The 24,184-nt window shown below is 39.6% G+C and overlaps 1 protein-coding gene across 1 annotated transcript in view; it reads right to left on the bottom strand.

Moving 5' to 3' along the window:
- Positions 1 to 4,099: 4,099 nt before the first annotated feature.
- Positions 4,100 to 24,184, bottom strand: part of rassf3 (Ras association domain family member 3) — a 57,623-nt gene continuing 37,538 nt past the window's right edge. Inside the window, exons 3-7 of the mRNA XM_084573140.1 lie at positions 10,523 to 10,630; positions 8,326 to 8,499; positions 7,209 to 7,296; positions 5,611 to 5,726; positions 4,100 to 4,592 (exon numbers count right to left, since the gene is read on the bottom strand). Coding sequence (XP_084429266.1) covers positions 4,443 to 4,592; positions 5,611 to 5,726; positions 7,209 to 7,296; positions 8,326 to 8,499; positions 10,523 to 10,630 — 636 coding nt within the window. The 3' untranslated portion in view covers positions 4,100 to 4,442. The remainder of the gene's footprint in view (positions 4,593 to 5,610; positions 5,727 to 7,208; positions 7,297 to 8,325; positions 8,500 to 10,522; positions 10,631 to 24,184) is intronic.

Here is a 24,184-nt window from a genome sequence, read left to right as displayed (position 1 = left end):
GTCTTAAAATAACATTTCTATTTACATATACACAATAAAGAAACTAATTCTGATATGATATCCTGAAATAAGCAAATATTTGGAAGGTAAAAACTGGTCACAGGAGCTGCAGGTAAATAAATTAATAGACAAAAACAATCCAACACAGAGAGAGAGGTTTTTTTTCTTTTTAATTCCACCTTTAATGGATGAAGCCCGTCTCGCTCGAGGAAAGGCCACATTTGGTAACGATCCAAAGAGAAATCAAAGAAGATACCTACAAAAATAAACTCGCCTCTCCCGTTAACTGTCCTCCTGATTAAAACCTTTGTTTTTTTTTGTTTTTTTCCGTCTGTCGAACTTTAAAAAGGCACTGCTCGAACTTCAACTCAAATATGTCAATAAATATGGCTTCTATAGTGACCTTAATATGGAGTAGACCGACTGAAATAACTCTTAACTAAGCAGCTCAGGTCTGAAATTATCTTTGACGACGCACAAAGCTTCTCTACAAAGTCAGCCCAGCAACGTTGGGAAAATACGTTAACATCACCTGCACACAATTTGGCATTAAACTTTACAGCCGGACGAAACAAATCTAGCGCACAGAGTCCGTCTAGTAGCCGTTCACTCGCATCAAATGGTGAAGCTGAACATTTACGCAAACCTGGATTAAAAAAAAAAAAAAAGGAGCAACTTTCTAGATCTAGATGTGTCGACAGGATCATGACTGAAAACTCTTTTGTTCACAAGTTTAACTTAGACAACTTATCTTGTACATACAGATAAAAACTGTCATTTTACACCATTTAATTCTGAAATGTCAATTTTAGATTTGTATGATCTGGGCGATGCTATTATATCTCATTACGCTGCTTTAAAGCTCTGGAAATTGAGCAGTAGAGCTTCGCAGACACAACAAACCCACATTTAAGCCTCATGTTTCCTGTGTCTGGACCAAATAGTTGCACCTGAACGCACCACGAAGACTACAGCTGGTATAAATGTTCTGCAAAAAAGGACATAACCCTCCAAACCAGCAGGTGGCAGTAGTCTGTAACCATTATTCAAAAGTGGAAACATCAGTCGACCAATTTTCTTCCCAAAATGAGTTCAAAATGGTGTAAAATGACAGAAAACTATTTGACACCAATGAGAATTTAAAGATTTTGTGTCTAAGATTAAGAGTTATTGTCAGATCCAGTGGTTTTCACACTATAAGACTCAAATTAAGACTGAACAGCCTTAAAAGAAGCATTCTGAATACGTACAAGGTATCACATCCACTCTGTTTAACTTTTAGAACATTTAGTTTTCATCTCGTCACCAAAAATGATTTTGTTTTTGATATGACGTCCAACTTGTTTGTATGTACAACAATGCATGCTTCAACCCAGTTTAGTATAAGCACGTATCAGGTTAACATGCATGAATTTCACAGCTAACTCATACGGAAGCACGTTGAGACCAAAAAAAAATAAAAAAATTAAAAATAAAAACAAAAAATAAACTGAGCTTGAAACAGAAAATGAGTGGAGCTTCACAAATATAGTGTATCAGACGTCAAGACAAAAGTACAGAGTGTGATGGCGGTGCAGATTAAACAGGAGAACGAAAATAAAATATTAAAACTAAAAACCAGTCTTCCCTGAATCCAGACGTTAAAGTGCCCCAAAAAAATAAAAAATAAAAAATAAAATGAAGTTAAAATAACTACAACACATCTTTAAGATCAACGGTTTCCATGCAGACGTTTGCATCACTTTAAATGATAATATATGGAGGCAACAAAGAGCCAAATTTCCATTTAATAAGAAGTGGCTAATTACTTTCTTACAGCTTAAATTTTTAATTTTTAAATTTGGTGTTTTTCACAAATTTCACAAAGCTGCTGCAACTTTAATTTAAAAATCAGTGGCGTCAAGCTCCAAAATACACCATGATACTACATTTCCCATGATGCCACTCTGTTGCGTTTTCCATTTAAACTATTACTACTTTCAAACTCAACATCCTGAGTTTGTAATTTTGTCTTTTTCTCTGAAATAATCCAAAAAAAAAAAAAAAAACATGACTGCATTTTAAGATTCAAATAAAAAAGGCCCTTTCTTGGCTCCATAGCATCAACCCAGTGTCTGATAGTAGAATAATCCAGGGTTAAAACCCCTTTAAATAAAACTCTAAACTATATTTATATATATTTATATATACTGTATGTTGGGAAGAGGCCTCCTCCAAAATATATTTTGCTCCAGGCAACACCACAAAAATATCTTTGGTTATTAAAATAAATCTACAAGATTGTTTGACACAGAAACGAGAGAATCGTTGTTCGACCACTAGATGGCGACGTTGTCCAGCGGCCTGCAGCTTTAAACACAATCAGATGAGAGTCTGGATCTTTGATTTGGTGTTTGACTATATGATTGTCTTACTAACTTATAAAAGAAGAATATAACCTTTCTACACTGAAAGACGCATCTTTGGGGTTTAAATGTCAAATTAAACAAACCAAAGAAGACATTTGCATATTTAGTCTAAGCCTAAAAACTATTTAAAAGCCTTTACCATCTAAATCTTTCACAAACAACTTTTCTTTAACACTTTCCTTTGCATCCTTTACTCTCTTATTTCTGCAAACAAAAGCAGGTGAAGACGATCTGTAAGAAGAAGTAGGAAAGAAGGGTGAATAGAAGGAAGAGGAAGAGGAGGAAGAAGACAGGTGGAAATGTAAGTAAATAAAGAGATGAGAGTGAAGGAGAAAGAGGAAGGTAAAGAAGGAAAAAGACTGAGAAAGAAAGACATGTCTTTGGTCTTTAAATGTCAAATTAAATAAACCAAAGAAGATATTTGCATATTTAGTTTAAGAATAAAAACACTTCTGGATGCATCTCTTGCTAGTTTTCCTCTTTCCATCCTTCACTTTCTCTTATTCCTTCTTTCATGCGCCAGAAAATAAAAAACCCAGGAGGTCAAGACTGCGTTTCAACTTGAGATAAGAGACAATGCAGCCAGTTTTCCTCCTGTTCTTCTCTGCAGCTATCAGCTCTTGTACAGACCTCCCCTTTTTTCTCTCAGCTGTGGTAAAAAAAAAAAAAAAGCAGTTAATCACAGCGAGGAAAAATAATCCAGCTTTTGTCTTCAAGGCCTCCAACGACAATTTTCTTCCTGCCTCTCGTGTTATTCTACTTCCTTCCTGAATCCACACGTTTCTATTCTACTTCCTCTGAAACCCCTCGGTCGACTTCCAGAAACCAGTCACATCAAATCCTGCCTCCTCCGAGTTCAAGCTTCACTAAAACTCCACAAACTAAAGGCTTCTTCATCATCCTCAATCCTTCCTGCCCTCACAAGCTTGTACTTGAGACTCTGACTAAGTCTCTTTACTCATTTCCTTTATTTCCGTGTACCTTCCACGACATCTTTCAGTTTCACGCCAACATGTATGGAGTCCAAAATGTGCCAAAAGACTAAATATATGCGTTAAAGTATATGAATTCGAACAATAACAACAATAAAAGGGTAAATATAAAGACCTATTTTGAATTTTAATTTCTGTATTCTACATTATTACTATATAGATTCTTGTTTTTTTTTTGCGAAGAATCTTTTTTATGAATTTCTTTATTCATATAATCATAATATTAGAGTAATATATTAGTATAACTATAAAAAATTAAAGAAAAAAAATATATATATATGCGTTTTGATTGTATTATCACAAAATAAAACAAACTCTAATTTGGCACACTTGAGACTCCATACACACAGTCTTTCCTCAGCTTTCAGGCTAATTTAGGCAAAATGCATCAACGATTAAAGGATTATTATTCTCATACTATCGCGCAGCTGCAGCCTTTGAGATTTAACGCTGATAAACTTTTAAATAAATTGGGGTTAGATGCTGTGTCCACCACCAGATATTGTTGCTCCGCCCCTCTGTAGAATAAAAACAAAATAAGACTTTGTTGAAAAAGAAACAACAAAAAAAAACAAAAAAATAATAAAATAAAACGCTTCAACCATATAAATTAAGAGGAGAGGGGGAAGAAAAAATATGTACAGACCTTTAAAACAAATTAAATAAAACATTGAGTCTTTTCACGAGTTTAAAGGGTAAAAAAAAAAAAAAAAAAACTCAGAGAGGATTCTGCATAAATTATGTGACAGCAGGACGAAGAAAGGGAGAGGAGAAGAAGAAGAGAGGGATGAATGAGTATGGCACAGTTGAATCTTTGGTGTCCAAGTTTCCTTTTTAGTCCTTCGCTTTGCCGTCTCTCAGTTTCTACATCCCTCCATCGGTATCGTCCTCCAGGAGTTGGATCCTCTTCTTCTTGATCTGTGTGTTTGCATCCCTCCCTTCATCAAAATCAGTTTTATCCTCAAAGGAGATGAAAAAAAAACAAAAAACAACAACAACTTCATCCTCCGTCCCAGTCCTGTTTCGTAGGAGGTTAAATCCTCTAAGACGCCGCCCTGACCTCCCTCAGCGCCTCCTCCAGTCTCTGCCGGTAGGCGTCGTAGCGGCGGATCACCGCCTCCCTCTGCTCCTCTTCCTCCTTGTCGAGGATCCGCAGGAAGTTACGCAGCTCGGGGATGGAGAAGGCGTCCCACTGAGGAGAAGAGGGTAGCAAGAAAAGTTTAACATTTAGTTTAGTAGACTGTTAAATTTTGGATCAAAATACGTGTTTTTATGGAGGAGTTATGGAGTTAAGTAGGAAAAGAGAAGAGGAAGACAGGTGAAAACTACAGATCAGGGAAAGAAGAAAGAAGACAGAGAAAGAACAAGAAGGAAAGAAGAGAAGGATGAAGATGATGTGAAAGAAGAAATAGGAAAATAAGAGTGAACAGTAGGAGGAGGGAATGAAGAAGAACATGTGAAGGAACGGAGGAAAAAGAGGTGAAAGTAGGAGGAAGATGAGTCAACAAAAGAAGAAGAGAGGGAAGACAAGAAGGAAGGAGGAAGAGGAGGGAAAAGGTAGGAAGAGGAAGACAGGTGAAAGCTAAAGGAGATAGATTGATAGATAGAGGGATGAAAAGAGGAGGTAAAGAAGGAAGACGTCAGAAAGAAGAAGAAGGATTAAAGAGAAGGATGAAGACGATGTGAAAGAAGAAGTATGAAGGAAAGGTGAATAGTAGGAAGAGGAAGAAGAAGAAGACAGGTGGAAAGAATGTGAAGGAGAAAGAAGGAGAAAACATAGAGAGGAGGAAGATAAAAGTACAAAAGAAGAAGAGAAGGGAGAGATGGGAGGAGGAGGAAGACTTAGGAAGAAAGATAGAGAGAAAGAGGGAAGGACAGAAGAGAAGGATGAAGATGTGTGAAACAAAAAGTAGGAAAGAAGAGGGGAGGAAGAGGAGGATAAAAGGAGGTAAAGAAGGAAGAAGACAATGTGAAAAAAAACATGTAGGAAAAAAGAGGAAGAGGGAAGGACAGAAGAGAAGGATGAAGACGGTGTGAAAGAATAAGTTGGAAAGAAGAGCAGGAGGATAAAGATGAATGAGAGAAGGAAGGAAGGTGAAAACATAAGTGGATAAAGTAGATGGAGGAAGAGGGAGGACGTAAATGAGGAAGAGGAGGAAGGAAAACAAGAAAGGAAGAAACTTAATTAAGTGTAGGTAGAGAGGCGTTACCATGACTTCTCCGGTCTGTTGTTCTCTCAGCACGAAGCTGAGCGTGTCGGTGTCGGGTCCGGCCACCAGACGGAGAAACAACGGCTGCTCGCCATCCGCCAGCTTACACACATACACTGAAACACACACACGCACACATTCAATTTAATTTACATTTAAATTCACAAGTGTGTGCGCTTTAATCAGACCACAGTCATGCCGCTGTGTGTACATATAAACAGACGAGGATGAAAGGACGGGTTTAACCACCGGCGGTTTAGAAAAAAACAGGAAAGTATTCACATCTGAGTCCAGTTAGTGCTCAACGTTAACGACCAGCAGATATATGACTATTTGAGGGAGATAATTATATTTCCTTTGCTCAGATTAATCAAATTTGAACATTAAAAGGCTGATTAAATTAGAAAAGCTGAGGAAAGACTGCATGTATGGAGTCCCGAGTGTGCCAAACAAACGTTTCATTGTATTTCATTTTATATCAAAACGCGTATATGTATTTAACGTTTTATAGTTCTACTTTATCATTATGAAAACAGACTTTAATAAAAGTTTACATTCACATTTTATTACTGCTTTGCTTTTATTCATATAATTTATTGCGTACATTTAGTTTTTCGGCACATTTTGGACTCCATAAAAGTCAAAGATGTGATTTTAACCGACTGTTTTAGTCAACAGTCAACAACGGCATGCTAGCTAACGTTAGCCGTGAGAGCTAGAATGTTTACTGTCGCCTGGCAACACCGCCAGCTGCTGTTGCGTGACCTTGTAGGCTCTTTAGTTATCTCATTTTAAACCCTAAATGTCAGACATGTTTGATTTGGCCTGGGGCGTGGCCCCGAAGAGTCGTCTAAGGTAATCTGAACCACGCCTCAGAGCGAGATCCCGATCAGATTAACTCCTAAATCTGTTGGGAGGGGTAAGTTCAGGCTTAAATTAGCTCCAAACTCCTCTAGTCCGAGCTCAAACTGTTAACTTAGACGCATAAAAATCAATTGAAACCTTCTTTATATCACCCTGAATGTCTTTTACAGAGAGAAAAAGTGAAACTCTGCGTTAACGGTTTTTCTTTCAGCCGTCCCGTCGCCTCCTCGACCTCAACTGGAGTCTGTCGTCTTAAAGCTGAAGGTTGCAGACATGTCTACATTTATTCTGCTCATGAGAAGTCTTAAAAGTCGACATATACTTTCTGTCTAGACACTTTATAAGCTGCAGTCTTCAGTGATGATGGGGTAAAAAAAAAATATATATATATATACCCCAAATCCCTATAAAGGTTTTGGGGGTGAAATGACTCACACACTTCAAACGTCTGGTCGCGTTTTATAGTTTAAATTCACTCATGAAACCAATAAACCGTCTCTTGCTAAACAGCCTGAAAGATAACACCCAACAGCTGCTGATTCGTCCCGTGTACGGGCTGTATTTATACATGTGTGTGTACTCCTGGGTATCCCTGGCGAGCCGCTAGCAGCGGGGAGAGCCCTGCGGCATCAAAACTATGTCAGTGTCAAAGCATTCGATACCGAGCTCGGCATGAGAGGAACGAAACCCCCGCCTCCTCTCCTGTCGCCGTCTCTTATTCAGTGTCGTCTTACCCTGCTCCTCCCGGTGGTAGCGCTTGTACAGGGCGTACTTAGCCGGGTTGTCTGCGACGGTGAACTTGTTCAGCAGGGCGACGATCACCTGAAACAGGAGCAACAAAAGAGTCAAGCTAATGCTGTGTTGTTATTTTACTGTTGAAGCATTTAAAATGGTTTAAAATCTGAATCTAGACCCAAACGTTTCAAGGTGAATACCATTCGGGAACTAATTTCCAGATATGACACGTTAATTTTATGATGATTTTAGTTCAGATAGATTAACATATGCATCCTGAGAGATCTGATTGCAAGTGGCCAGCTTTAAGTTTACACCACTTGGGATCCAATCACAGTTTTAACACTTAGGCCATTGTGCAAATAGTTGTTTTATCCATCTACTGCTGTTTGAGAACAATGAAAAGCACAGTTGGAGGAAAAAACTATCTTCCGATTCAAACAGATCTTCATTTGAAAGATGCATCCTCTCATCAAAAGTCTTGGTGCCATCTTTTGAGACGGGTTCCTCATGACTATTGCGAGATCGTGCAACGGGATTAGTCCATGTGACGGCAGCTACTACGACAGAGAAGAGCTGGACGAAAGCAAAAAAATTTGCTCTGTTCTGTCTGAAGCATAGACTGTATATAAATATGCACTACGCGTCGCCACTTCCTTGCATTGGCCAAACTGACGCTATTTTCCCGGGGATACGGGCGGCGCCATCTTGCGAGTTTGGAGCCAGAGTCTGATCAGTCTGGTCCGAGAGTGGAGCCACGATATCGATGACTCGACCACACTTCCTCCAGACTCAACTCACATTTTTAATTAATAAAACAAAACCTGAACATGAATCAACGTTATACTAACTACCTAAAATAACAGAAACCATCCTTTAACATTACCTAACGTGTATTTTAGTGTTTTAGTTAGGGGGCGGAGCTTATGACCTATACTGCAGCCAGTCACCAGGGGGAGCTCTACTTGCTTTGGCTTCACTTTTGAGGATCTGTTCCGCCGTCCACATATATACAGTCTATGGTCTAAACCCAACTTCCACCAGTTTGTCATCACATCCTAATTGAGTTATTCCACAGGCTGTGAAGTGTGTTGATGAGCTTGTGAGTTACACCACCTGCTTGACGGTGTTATTGGAGCTGATGTGGAGGGTGTTGGTGACTCCTCGGGGCAAATAGAAGGCCTCCCCCATCACGGTTTCTCCTGCTGGTTTCTGAGACCCCCTCACCGTCACCGGCCTCCTCAAATCCATCTGGACCTTGATGAAACCAGTGTACACACCAGTGGGACCCTGAGAGAGAAAGAGATTTAGCTTTAAATCGCAATTTATAAACACAGTTCGTGCAAAATAAATCTTTACATTTAGGTAAAATTTTGCAACAGTTGCTGTCACACATTGAAATAGTGACATCAATCTGTAACTGCAACTAAGTTATAATCCATTAATCTCCTCATTAGTTTGTAAATTTACAGATAATGGTGAGAAATTGTTGAGATTTCTTGTTTTAAACGACCACCAGTCAAAAACAAAACAAATCCAGACGTAAAAAATCTGACGACTAATGGATTTAGCGTGTCTGTGATTCATTTAATGAATATTTTTCATATTTATTCAGTTATTAAAGCAACACTGTGATTATATGACTTGTTATAAATTTTATTATTATTATTTTATGACGCCAAACTATGACAAATTATTTTATCTGACAAACTAGGACGAAAACAGTTCATCCAAGCACCACAAACTGAACTGAAACTCGGTTTGAAACTGTTGTTTAATCTGTAAAAAATGCATGTACAGATACGGCTGATGATTCAGATTATTAATTGTTCTTTTCTCTGTGTTTGTTGGGGTGAATAAAGGCGATGGACTTTTAATTATAACAATCTTTTATCTGATGAAAACCTAAATAAAGAACTACAGCCTGAGAACAAAAAAAATATGAGAAAGACAGACTCAAACTTAAGACTTGCAGAATAAAGGAGTAAAGCTAAACTAAGTGCTTAAATGAACACTGTCGTTGCCCGAATAAAACGTACTGTAAATGTAAATGCAAACAATGAGGCTGACGCTACATGATCTTTCCACAGGAGACCAATTGAACCATTAAGACCAGCGTGTCCTGCAGGACAGATGGGTCCAGACGGCAGGAGAGCATTTTAATCTCATTACTCCATATGTGGCCCGGAGGAGGGTGCGTTCCAGTTTATGAGTGCTTGTGTGTGCAGGTCATAGGTAGAAAAACAAGATCGACGACACCAGACTGAAACTAGACGGGGCGACCGGTGAGAAACTCACACCGTCACACATGAAGGGATAAAAAAAGGACCAATGGAATTAGATGGAACGATAGAAACGCAGCAAAGTGACACACCTGCGAGCTTCACATTGCGAAACTATCGGCTCTGACGTGCCTAATCCGCAACTATTCTGACAATGTGTTGTCTCTAATGTTGCACCGGAAATGCTAAAACATTGAGCCTTTCAAATGTGAGGCTGTTTGTGACCGTAAATATGAAAACTTTTGCACTGTTTTTTTATTTTAAATGAGGAAATTGAAGCTAAATGCAAACAGATAAATGTAAAATGTGAAAGAAGCGTAAAACATTTATACATATTTAAGTGTAGAAATAACCAGATTGATAAATAAATATATAAATGCAATGGTAAACAAATTAATTTAAGTTAAATTTTATTTAATTAATTAAGATTTTGCCAGGGTCTCTCCTCCATACAGAACAACTTTATTTTAATTTATTTATTGATATTTCCTGGCACTTAATTAACTTTCCCTTGATGGAAAACTAAAAAAAATGCTTTAATATATATATATATATATTAGAAAATCCTTTTTAATTTTGTACTATTGATCGTCAGATATCTAAATTTTTCCATCTGGCTGTATAAAACCTTGTGAGCCACCTGTTAATTTCCCATGAATTTCACTGGGCTATAGTGAACATGACTTCAGACACCTTTCACCTTGCCAAGGAAAACACTGTGGGGGAGAACAATAGCAGGAATAACATCACATCACACTGATGCGACTGCTGAGGAATGCTGGGAGTTAATGTTGAAACATCAGCACACCTCGAATGTGAAGTTTTAAAGCCTGCAAGACACTGCATGAGTTTGCGTCGATCGGACAAATTGATTATAAAATAGCGGTTGCAACACAGAGAATATCTTCACGATCTAGAGGAGATAAAGAGCGCACTGTTTGATAGTTATTTCTATATTTAAAAAAGGAGGAAACGAGCTCCGAGGCCAAACACATGCGACTTAAAGACTGATCCCTGTGTGTTGGTCTCACCAGCGTCATTTTCAGGTGGTCTTTGGTCAGCAAGTTGTACTGCTCGATCTTCAGCCTGATATCCTCCCTGCTGAACTCCGTCCGCAACTCCCTCTCCTTCTCCACATCCTTACAAAGAGAGAGAGGAAACAAGTCACAAGTCAGCACAGATCGTTAAAACAATGGCATCTCTGTTAGGCAACGGCAGCAGAACACGTTCCTAATCCAGATCAATGGTCTAAGAATGAAGGGAGCTGTGTGTCGTAGTTGCGTTTAGTCATGTTCTGATTTTGCATAGTTGCGAAAATGTACAACGACCCATCATATCTTTATTTGTACCCATATGTTCTTTAAGCATTATCAATACTATAATAGTCTTTTTAGATGTAAACAGAAAACTCTTTAAGTAGGAAAACAAGAAAAAGAACAAAACAAATGATCAAATCTTTTTTCAGAAGGTAGGAAGCTGCTGATTCTTTACCTTTCGGGCAAAAACCACAACATGACGTGAAGGCATTGAGGCCAGGGATTGACGCAGCTTGTTGCACATACTTGTATGTCTTATATAGCATTACACAGTGCTCTACAATACAGAAGAGTATTATGGTGTTTGAGTATTATGAGGCCCGAACCAACTCACATGATGAAAAGGGGGGTGGAGACATGTGCTGGAAAGAGTGAAACCCACTTATTTCAAAATAAACTCTACTGGCCAGTTCATTATGTGTGTTTTCATTTTCAAGGCAGTGGTTTGTAATACTACTGAACTGACATGTGGTACTATTATTTTGAGAACTCCTGTTTAGTCAACGGGTAAGGCTAAATAACAGAAACTACATCCTCCAGAATGAACATACAGTTTAACTGCCACCTTTCTGACGCTGTTTCGAACTGAACGTCGTTTTGACTAGCGTACCTAATGTTTTGGCAAGGTAGTGTATGACTCAAAGTGTCGCTGCTGATGGGTTTAAAGTAACCCTAAGATAATATTAAACAGAAAGTGTCTCATTGTGTGCTATGATCAAGACATAAAGCCAATATTCGACTCTATGCAGATGATGTTGTTCTCTGAACTACAGAATTTCCTTCTGTAAAAGAAGGAAATTCAAAATGGGAAACAACCAGACCTAATGATATTTGTAATTTTAGACATACATACTTAACAATGTGTATGTATATGTGATCTTATGTTATTGTCCTTTCTATCAAGTGCAAGAACAAATCTGGTGTTAATCCTCATCCTCATATAAACTGTTCTGTAGCTGATAGTTGGTCGACAGTGGACGTTCAAGGCTCCGGTTGCCTAGGTAATAGGGATGTCTCGATCGGTATTGGAAGATCGGCATCTGAGCAAATCCAGGAATTTTTTTAAAAAGACTGGATCTCTTTGAGACCAGCCTTCAGCCAAACCAGATTTTCATCTGAAACCAAAACCACGTCTCTGTAACATTAAAACGTCTTCTTCCTCTTCTGTTATACTGACAGTTGACTTATGTCAAACCTGCCACAAGAAGAAGAAGACATTTCCTCTTCTTCTTCTGTATTACTGGTAATTGACCGGACTCAAAGCTGACAAAAGTTGAAGAAGAAGAACCAAAACTCGATTACTAGAAATGTCTGCTACCGCAAACTGTAAATTGTGCAATGTGGATGTCTGACGAATTCAATACTACAAACTTGATTCAACACCTACAAAATAATACCAAACGGAGACTTTGCAGCCTTTGCCTTAGCCCACTCAAACAACAGAGACTGAACGCTGCATTTAAAAGAAGAGAAAAGTTTCCTGGAGACAGCGTCAAGGAGAAAAATATTCCAAAGAGGGTTTCTCTGGAGCCAAGGTACGAGGTACCCTCTCCACACTACATTAACTTTGAAAGAAATATTTACTGGAGCACATGCGATCAGCCTTCACGAATCTCCAAGGGAGGAAACAGTGTTTCTTAAAGATCGGATCGGGACTCAGATCGGCTGATACTCAGTATTAATAGATTGGTGTGGATCAGGACATCCCTACTGGTTAACCGTCTTGTATATGAATGTTATTCAAGAGAACGAAGCTTCTTGCCGCCACTCTCCTTCAGTACTGGAGGGTCAGCACATGACGAAAACACAATTTTAATAAGCCTGGGTCCCATGCTAATCGACTGACTTCTAATATTAAAAACAATATAATGCTCAGAAGCAGAAAGAAAATTAAAACGTTTCCAAGGAGAGAAAACATTTGACTGACTGTAGGCCACGTGGACCTGAAGGGTGTGAATAACTGATGTGAGGCTTTACTGTATACTGAACACTGAGAGCCACAGTCAGCAGGCGACTCTGTGGTTCCGTATAAATAAGCGTAGAAGGTGGGATAAGCCAGAGGGCGGGTAAGGTCGCAACTGAGGTCAGCTGATACAGTAGAAGGAAGTTCAAGATGAAAGACGGCAGACAGACACATGTGTACTGAACATTTGAACATCTTTGAGTTACACATTGAGTTGGTTATTGTTTTACAAGCGCAAACACACATAAAACTATAATTCAGAGCACATGAAACTGATTGTGCAACCTGTTGCGTAATCAGTAGTAAAAATACAGTCAACTGACTGGAGGGAAATTTTAGCACAAAGGGGAAACTTAAATTGGATTAACCGAACTGCTGATATGTCAATAAAAGACTCATTCAGTTTAAGTTACTCCCATTTAACCCTTCTGAGCTGGGTTAGGTGGATTCCAAGATGGCGACATCCAGAGATGGCACACTGAGCTTCAGAACTGCTCGTAAGGAATCCTACGGTTGACGTCACTTGGGGTTTGTTCATCTATACAGTTCACTAATAAAACAAAATTTTGAAAATATTATAATGGCCTTTTATAGATATTCTTTAAGCTTCCGAAAAACACAGATTCCAGATGTTTACATCACAATAACAATCCCTTACGTCTTATATCTACTGTCTTTATGTGTACTGTATGTGAGCGCCAATGCAGACTCTTAAGACTGACTTTAATTCCCCAGTGTAGTCTGTGCTTACATGGGCATAGTGAAGCTCCCCTCTGCATCTATTAAAAAACCACACACACACACACACACACATAGTGCAGAATCCAGGGAGGCTTTGAAGGCACACCAACCCTTATATGGATAACAGTGAAAGACAAGGTGCCAATACAGCATGTGCAAGCAATGCAGACACACATTCTGCTGCAGGTCTGAGAGTTTCTAGCGTTGCAACGCGTCCACTGAAACTCCAACGAGAGCGAGGAGAGAGAGCAGGAACGTCGGTGTGACTTCGGTCAATTGCGAGAAACATGAAGACTCTCACTTCAGCATTGTTGTCTTTTATTATAAGCTTAGTGAGCCGTGTGCTCTCGCTACTTAAAATGATGAATATGATCTATTTATTGTTTAATTTACAGTTCAAGTGAGTCAGTGTCTGGGTTCACAAATGTGAGAATTTGCTACTGGACAAAACATGCAAATATTATATTTTTAGATTTGCCGCTTTTCCCGGTTTTGTTATCCCTCTAGGCTAAATATATATTTTTAATGAGATCATTTTGGACACTGGGAACTTTTGAATGTCATTTTTATTTTATTTTTTTGACATGTCGGTGACTACAAACTTTGACATTTTTTATTATTTTGACTAAAAAACACATTTTCTTGCAATCGTAACACCCTAAAGCACAAGTTAATGTTTGACCAATAGTCTCAAACTCCCCAAATAGTCTCCTTACCATTTTTAAATTGAGTATAATAAAAATTAACACTCCTTTAACATTTTTTGATTATTAGATTGTCAGAATAGTTGCATATTAACTCTACGTTGACTTACTGCATTCATTAATTAAATAATTTTGAACATAATCCTATTCAGTCTGACTTTCCCAACCATATGTCACTCCTCTACTCCTCAGTGATGGTGACCAAGGAAGTTGTGAATATTTTTGACATGTTGGCGACTAAACACCTTGACATTGTTGATGATTTGGACTAAAAACCACAAATATTTTGCGATTCTAACAGCCTAAACCACAAGTCAGCCTTCAAATGTCATAATATTTAGTTTACCATCTCATAGGACAATAAAAACAGTTGTTGATTCATTTTATATTGACTTCAATAAAATAAAATCGCATTTAGCGTGACTGTAAATGGGTTTTCCCAGCCTTACGTCACTCCTCGTCACCTTGTCACCCGCAGCAATGGTGACCTGCTTGTGTTGATAAGTATAACAGAGAGAGACACTGACTCATCAGGATTAAAGTTGGACATACAAGGATATTAGCCCTCGACAGATCTGGACACTAACAGAAACAAAGTCATGACAGCGCGAATATAAAGTTTACAGATTCTTTAATTTATTTGTACATAAAACTTCAGTTTCACGAGTTTGACCCGAGGTTTGTTTTGTTTTTCTACGATCAATCTCGACTTTAAGCAGCTGCCAGGTCCGATGAGTCAAAGCTTATTACCAGGAAGTGACAGGTAAGGAGATTATCTGTCAACGTACAGTCCACTTCAAGAGGAGAGGAAGGAGAAAATAAAAAGAAAGCGCAAAAGAAAAGGGAAGATGTGGCAAAAATAGGGATTCATGAAAAGAGACACTCCCTCGGGGGGGGGGGGGGGGAATCCATCTACACGTGACCGTGTTTGTTTGTTTAATCGTGTATGCTGAGGGAAGTCAGAGGCTAAACATGGTGACCTACATCAGTTCTTCTTACACCACCCTGAATAGTATTCTTAGCTTTTCTTATAGACTGCAAATTGTATTTTAAAACTTGAGGATGAGAATAAAGCCGTTATTAAATCACCAGTGATGTTTAGTGCTGTGTCCACTCTGAGCTGTGTCATATCCAGGACTGAGGGGGTTAAAAGGGAGCTGGGAGGGTGAGAGCAACCAAATCTAAACAAACAGAGCTACAACACAATGAGGTCATGGTCCTATTTAAGAGCGCAGCGAATCCTCCCACAAGAACAACACTGGACTGAACGGACAGAGGAGAACAGAAAATGCAAAGGCTTCTTAACTTTAGAGTTCAACTTACTGCTTGACCACACACTCACTGACTTTGGTTCTTATAGAAAGAATAAATAACCAGGAGGAAGTGATATCAGTGAGATTCAAGGGAAGTTCTTGACTAGCATCATGTATCTCATTCATGTCCGGCTTTCTACAGAAATGCTAGAAAAGCTAGAAACAGAAAATGATCTGTTCACACGTCTTTACGTTGTCGACGTTGCAAAAACTGTGGGAAACCAGTTGAACTTTGTGGCAATGACCAATGGGAGTGACTGATGATTGACAGTTAATTAAATGTTTAAACTATGAAACAGGGTCACATTTGCTGTTTTTTAAAGAAGGAAACGCCGCACGTCAGAGAGCGACATCATCTGCATATAGTCGAATAAAGGCTTTGTGTCACCGTCAAAGCACATTATCAGATAGAACCAATACAATAACTACAATTTTACTGCAAAGGCTAAATAGAAGACTTTAGTTCCTAGCACCAAATTCACCATGCACATGCAGAAAGTGCAGTTTGCATTATGTATTATTAAGTACATATGTCTGAAACTGTTAATACTTGCAGGTCTGGCCATTTCCTATTTTGTTGCATTTTAAAAAAGCAATATAAGAGCGACATCATCTGTATATAGTCGAGTAATGGCTTCATATACCTCTATTCACTGTATAAAACTCTATATCGGATCAGTAATGTAATGTCTTCACACTGCACTTGCAGGAAGACTAAAAAGAAAAGCAGAACTCTATTGCAATCGAGATACCAGGAAACACTGGAAAAAGCAGAAGAGAAAGAAGGTATAAAGAGTGACGAGACCAGAAGTAGAAGAGCGTATAATGAAACCAGCACAGGAGGATAATCATATCAGGTTTCAGCGTCTTTCCTCCTGTTCTCTGGCTGCTGTTTCAAAAATAACCTTGACGATTTTAAGTTTATCGTGTGCACACACCTGCAGCATTCCTGTCTTTGTTTGGCACAGTCACGCTCTTGTGCATCCCCCTGTCTTTAAATAGAAGACGTCACTGTGTAAGCGTGTGCAGATAAATACGCTGCGACAAACACACCCTAAACCACTGGACTGTGTGTTTTTGTGTTATGGGTGCTACAGGCAGACTAAACATAGTGATTTAACTCTGCTTGCACAGAGACCAATGTCACATTTTACACATTATTTGCTTTGCTCTGCAGGACACTAAAGGTTATTTTAAATTAGCAGTCATTTGAATCACTAAACAAGTGCCACATGTGAATATTCCTGCATCCTTAACAATATTTAGTACTATTATGTAACGGACAAGCAAAATAAAGTAAAACTAAAATGATGTTTCCAAAATGTTTGCACAAACTGCCTTTAAAAGCGAGTTCATTTTTCATACAGACAAATTCTGAAAATGCACCTACAATAAAATCTGGATCTGGATTTTTTTCTAAACCTTTTCATATCCACTATTTTACCCTCATGGCCCACACAGCCTCACACTCTGTGTAACTTCCTGTTCAGCCCATGGGGGGAAGTCGACATCGGCCACACCTTTCCTCCCAGCATTCCTGCTCTAATGGGATCACATACACATGTACGATACCACGTAGAGGACCTGCAACAGTGCTCACACCTTTCCAAAGTACCAGACCTTCCTCCGCTAAACACAATCGCTCATACTCTTCTTCTTCTTAAGTGGACATTCCTGAGCTAATGGACGCTCAGATACACAGTGCATGGCTGTATTTTTTTTTTGCAAGAGTTATTAAAACTTTGCAGCCCCAAATCAGTATATAAATGTGAGAAAATATTGTTGTTATGCATAGCTAGCTACTGTATTTGCTACTGTCTTTAAATGTCTAACCAGTATTTATTAATACCTGACCGGCTTTTTGAGTCAGAAAGTTCAGAAACAAAAACTGTGGTAGTCTGTGACCTAAAAACAAACGGTTTAAAGCTTCGCCAGAGGAGAAGAAAGAAAAGGAGAAAACAATGCCTATTGTCTTTGTAAACCAAGAAGTGAAACCTGCAGTCTAAACTAGCTGGACTACATGGAGACAAGAGGCTTGCCTTCAACACAGTGATGTGAACTAAACCGTATATTGTACTGTTTTTTCTCCAGTGTGGTTGGGAAAGTACAACAAGGACACCCAGTTATGGTTCCTGTGAGGAGACCACAATAAGTCTGTTTGGAGAGGCCACCCAGAGATGGATGTCGCTCCATTAGCAACACCAACAAAGAGAGGGAGGGCAAAGAAGGAGAAGAAGAAAGAGGAAGAGAAAATGTAGGGAGGAGAGGGAGGACTAAGTGAGGCAAGGCACAAGAAGACGGACAGACCTTTTCTTTATGTTTAATAAACCCAAAGTGTCTGTAGCCGTCCTCCTTTCAAGCTCTCGTCATGCCATTAACTCGGTTGCTTTGGAGATAAATACAACATTTAGCCACCGTATAAACTTCAAACGTCCTGCTGAGAAATGTTCTCATTAGCCTGAAAAATGGCTTTCAATGAGAACAGCTACACGCCGTGGAAAGACACTGCTTGATCCGACTTCACACGCACACACACACACATAAACATATATCCGTTCATGTATTTTATTATCAGTAAGTCCTGAAGTTAAATGATTGCTAAATAGCTTTGCGCAGAGCTCACATTTGTTAACACAAGAAGAATTGAGCAACAGAGATGTGAGTGTGTGTGTGTGTGTGTGGATGGTGAGTAATCATGTGTGGGCTGATATTATGAAACTTTATGGTTCAGACCCAGGAGGAAGACGGTGAAAGAGGTGTGTTTGAGAATGTGCGAGCCAACCATAACCCAGACTTCCTCTAAGACTTTACACAATGGACAAGTAACTAATGGTAAAACGTCATTGTTTTAAGTTTGGCCATTAAATTTGTTCAACCAAAATCCCAAACAGTAATTAATGTACAGCTAATTAAATCATTGCATCAATCGATCTTGATTTGATTTTCGTTAGACAACCGCGATCCTGGTTTTGCAAGACCACGCAACGAGATCTAGCCCACGCGTGGGGGAGATTTAAATTTGACGACAAATAAGAGCCATCATAAGACTCCACCTAACTCCCAGCTGATTAAAAAATGGGTAAATAAGTGGAGCTTGAGTGACGCCTAGGCAAACAGCAGCTATCAACTTGTGAGGACGCCCACCTGTCACACAAAGAATCTCTGCCCTTTGATATTGCATAATTTTAAGCCTTGATATAATTTAAATAGGTGAGTTTTATAGAAACTCACACCCGTACAGTTGTCTTGAAAGGGGTGAATGGGCTCTAGAGACCAAACTTATGTGTAGTTGTGCTGTGAAGTTGGGACATTTTACCATCCGTGGACTTGCTTTTGGAGCCTCAAGTGGCCATGTGAGGAACTGCAGTTTTGTCTTTTAGTCCTTGAGGTTTCCGCTTGAGTGGTGAAAAATTAGTTGTATGTATGCACAGTTTTGTAAAGAAGAGATATCTCTTCACAGTTTTGTTTATGATGCTCATTTTGCGTTTATTTTTAAGTAAAATTTTGCAAAAATGTAAAATAAGAATAGTTTTGTTGTTTTCTTTCCTTCTTTTATTTTTCTTTTGCAACCAGCCTCAAGTGGTAATTTGAGGAACTTATTTCGTCACTTTTGTGTGTCGGTGTCATCTTTCATTCCGGTAAGTTTCCGCTTAGTGTCGACGAGTACTATTCCATGATCCTCAAGATTAAATGTAAACCCGTGTAATTGATCTATCAGAGCAGCAAATGGCATTCCACACGCCCCACTCATCACTCGATAACAGGTTTAGACATAATGACGGTGTGTAGACTCACAGACTTGCGTGTCAAATGACCCCATCACCCTGTGTGTCATTAGTTTCACGGGACGCTTAAAATAGAGCAACCCTGAACTTCTCTCGCGCACAAACACATCTTTAAACTAAAAAAAAAACTCCAGCGTCTGTCGTGTTGTGGTGCGGTTTTGAACATTAGGACATGGCTCATATCTTTCAATCTGTGTTTTGGCTAGTTTGATGCGTTGTTGTTTTTTGTATGCGTGTGTGGGGGGTTATTTGAACTTTTTAAAGGGATTTTCCAACAGTAGCTGAGCTGAAGGGTTGGTCTGACTATGGAGTGACATTACACTCATTGCAAACACTCAAAGGAGCACATCTCACAGGTATTGTTTCCCTTTGTTTCCATTATCAGTCCTCATCCAGACACACCTTCCTTTGACGTCCTCATTGAGTCCATTGTACCACAACAACTAGTAGTGCTGCATATATATGACACTACATTATTGTAATTCAAGGCTTCTCTTTCACATGAGCTATGAATAATCAAATAAGACTAAGACTAAATTATATGATTATTAAAGCAAGCTCCGTTGACCACCATGTGGGAAGTAGCGCTGCCATGCTATCCATTAGCATCTCCATTAGCATCAGCTCTGTCGAGTTCTCTTTCCAAAAACAACTTGCACACACAACGACTCCCAGGCTTCAACCACCAACCAAACATGAAGACTAAATTCAGCGTAATACAATATTCATCAGTTCAGCTATAGTTTTAATTTTAGGAAGTATGCAACCACTTTGTAATGTTCTTTTGAGGTTCTGGAAAGTTTTTAGCCACTGGCTGTATTACTGCTCTCAACAGGAGAAAGTGCAATACACAAATCAACCTTTCATCAATGCACCAACCAATCACATTTGTTTGTTTCACAGTTTCATTTTTAAACAGATGACGACGAGTGCTTTAGCAACACTTCAGCTCTCTGACAATATGACCAAACATAACCAAAAGCTGCAAAAAGTAAATCAGAAATATTTTTAAGCCCCATGCCTGGAGTCTTAAAACGGACATTACATACACACAACTTCATAAGATTAATGCTTGTTGCAAAACTGCAGCTACATCGTCAACTTTCACGTCAGAAGCGGCCTCGTTAAGTCACAGCATTTAACGAGATGGTTGAATTCTTTGGACGCCACAACACGACCAAACATAATTTAAACAAACGCGACCAAAGAAAGCAAAAGCAAACACAGCGGCAGTAATGAACGATAATGGAAGCAAGACAGAGGCTTCAGTGACTCGCATATGAAGCAACAGACCGAGGAGCCAGTCACCATCAGTCATATCTGACAACTCTATTAGGAAATCACCCTCCCGCTGTATGACACTCCTCCTACAGGAAAGTCGTATAGAGCCTCTGAAGGTTGCTCAAACACTGAAAATACCGTGACCTTCTGAATACAGTCTAGTCTTTGTGAAGGTGACAAAATCCAATCAGCCCATCCTAGATGTATCACATATCAAGTGTATACTCCCACAGTCAGCAGTATTTGGCATGCTACATTCCCATTACCGCAAATGTGGTTATGTCTCTGTTGCACTAAAATACTCTTGGACAGACTAGTGGCTCTAGAAACAAGAAGCCGCTGCCAATCAGTGCCAAAAGTGAAATATCTTTACTAGAGATGTCCCGATCAGCAGCGGGGCCGGGCCAGGCATTTATAAAATGATCGGCTCGGTATCGGGCTTCTGCCAAGCCCCGTCTTTTATGGTTATTTATGTTAGGTCTGCCATAAACCAAAACCATGTCCCTGTGGCTTCATAACGTCTTCTACTTCAGTTTTAAGGGCGGTTAGTTGGTTGGCGTCAAAGCTGCCAAAACACTGAAGAAGAACCAAAATCACGTGACTTAACACATCTGAAACAACAACAACAAACACTGAACGTTTAACCCTCGTGCTACCTTTGGGATCTCTGGGACCCCAAGCGAATGGACAGACAGATAGCGATCATGCAAGAGGGTAGCACGAGGGTTAAAAGAAGAGAAAGGTTTTGTGGAGACAGGGTCAAGAAGAAAAATATTACAGAGAAGGTTACAGAGTTCATGGCGTTGGATGACCAGAACATTTTAAGATCAGATCAGGACTTGGGTTGTCCAGCTTTTTTGGACATCCACATCGTGAGCCCATTGTATCACAGCAACCAGAGTGCTAGTAGTAGTGTAATACAACACTAGATTATATCAATAATGGGAATAAACTTTAGCTGCTCAAACGTCACGATCACACATTAATCTTGAGAATTTCCAAAAAAGCTTCCAAACTCTAGCCACAACGAGATCTCTCACACGTAAACTGGCTGAAACTCAGGTATGTGCAAATCCTCAAAAACCGTCCACAGAAGGTCGTCCTCATCATGTCACCGCACACTTTCTGAAGGCCTTGCTCGCCATTAATCTTCATTCAACCGCTCACTTTCTCCTCTCCACATCAAAAGGGGAGCGTCAGACCACCTCAAAGCGCGCTGTGGTTTTGGTGATAATGGCCGCCCGGAGATCACAGCCGGCATAAACTGCTCCCAGATGAGCGTCTAGCTGGAGGGTGGTATGCGACAAGAGCGCGGGCCGACCCGAACGCTCGCTTCATTACCGATCGCGTAAACACGGAGATGGCGATGGCAGACAAGGCAGCTCGCTTTCCAACAAACAAACATAAATGATTACACGTCGTTGTGTTGATTTTGATTTATGTTGCATGTGGGTTGGTTACTTTGGTGAGAGGTTTTGGTACAAAGTTATCACGGCATTTTCTGCAGATGCATGCAATTAAACATAATCAGTGGGCAAAATAAAGACACCAAGAAGAAAAGGGAAACAAAAGCATGATGAACTTGTGCTCGTGTACTGTTAAAATGATTTACAAGGTTATGACCTCCCACCTGGTGACCCTTGCCCCTGTAATATGAGTCTACAGGTGGTCAGCGTCTCCTTTTTTTTTTTTTTGATAAATTCCTAGCAGGGGAAAGAAGGGTTTTGGAAGCCACTCGACCACCTGTTCGGGGAGTTTAGACGAGAGTCTTACAGCTCAGGGTCTGTTCAAGGCAGCTGGTTGTGTGATTCATCACTGTTGACAAGCTCCATTAACAGCGGCCACAATTAAGTCTGGCTGAAGCAGTTATTGCAGGGTTGAGGCTAATGTTTACTTTCACCGCAGATTAATCCGCACGAGTAAAAGACTGAAAACCCGGCAGCAAAAGTTCAAAACCTCACATTCCGACAGGCGCAAGCTGGAAAAGGTTTGATACGATGAATCAAATCTAATCACTTTCAATTATAAATCATTTTAAGCGCTATGCAATTTGAGTAATGGTTTCACCCAATTTTCTGTGCAAACGTCCAAAAAGTTTCTTAATTTAGAAGAATCTGACCAATAATTTACAAACCAATAATAATCTAAACAGCAGTGTTTTATATTTAAAACAAAATCCATCCATCAAACTCTTATAATACTAAAATTACATGTCTTCACTGCAAAAACCATAGCATACTTTACATATGCAGCACCTTTAACGTCTCCTGTCACACTCTTCCCATCTTTTTCTTTTCCACTTTCTCTCTAACACACTTCACGGTCCTGACAAACACCTCATATTCTCCATGACGCAGGTGGCTCCTTTCAAAAGGCAGATTTATCTTATTATACAACACAGCACACTACTGTGTGTATACGTGTGTGTGTGTGTATATATGTGTTTCCAGGCATAAAAGCACTCTGGTTCTGTTTAAAGAGATAGCGAAAGGCCATACAGTTAAGAACAATATCAGTTGTGTTTCGTTAAGAGCAGAGCAAAGGGAAAGGCAAGAGACTCATAAAAAAAGCTTTATATAACCTGCACTGAACAGAGCATGCAAAACACTGTGCTGCAATTGGTCTCTTATCGCACGCACAAATGCTAAGACCGACTGATATCTTGTGTGCGCCGCATGTGTGGAGCCGTGGATGGATTAACGTCATATCTACTGAGAAATATTATCAGGCGGATAAGAGCAACAGAAGCAGCATTTGCATCCTGAACGGACAAACTGTTTAGTTTTAGTAGAAGAAACAGAACCAGAAGAATAACAGACGCTAAAGAAAACACGGCCAGGCAGCTAGCACAGCGGCTAATGTTACCAGCGTCTTAAAACGTGCTTTTTTTAGACCAACAGTTGTTTGCACATGTTTAATGGACTCATAAGTAGTTTACAGACAGCATCAACGTGGTCACTGTAGCGCTAAAGGTTTTAACACCCACTTTGAAACCCACTGTAGTAGTTTCAGGGTGGAAAAAAAACACCCGAGTCCATTAAGAGACCCCAAAATATTATAAACGACAGTCATAGTAACAGCCGAATGAGATTACCTACAGATATATTAAAGACAAAAGTGATATAATAATGGAAATTCATTGTCTTAAGGAATAAATACATTTTCAAGTTGCATGGAATCGACAAGGCCTTCACTGACACCACATACAGGCATGAAAAGAGCAGATTTCTTCAGACTACGTCCTGTGTTTTGGGTTGGCACGGCAGTATTGTGAGTGTAAACACAGCGACGGTTAATTGCGAGGACTTTAAACACATAAGGCTCATACAAGTCCCTCACATGACGTTTGATCTGCCAGATGACCAACCTGTGGCCTCCTGTTGTGGCAACTGAGGCAACTATAATCACAGACTGTTCTTTAATCCTTCTGTCTTTCATTGAGTCCGGCAACAGGATGACTCTTCTTATTTTTCTAACACGCAACTGGATCCCACAACATGAAATGCCACTTCTGCAGCTCGCACGGTGCAGCGTTTAACGGGTCACGAGCTTAATCTGCATCAGTGGACGTTGCCTAATAGTCATTAGCA

Source organism: Chelon labrosus (assembly GCF_963514085.1).
Source record: "Chelon labrosus genome assembly, chromosome: 23".
Classification (NCBI taxonomy): Eukaryota; Metazoa; Chordata; class Actinopteri; order Mugiliformes; family Mugilidae; genus Chelon; species Chelon labrosus.
Note: the sequence above shows the minus strand (reverse complement) of the source record. Positions and strands in the feature narration are given on the sequence as shown.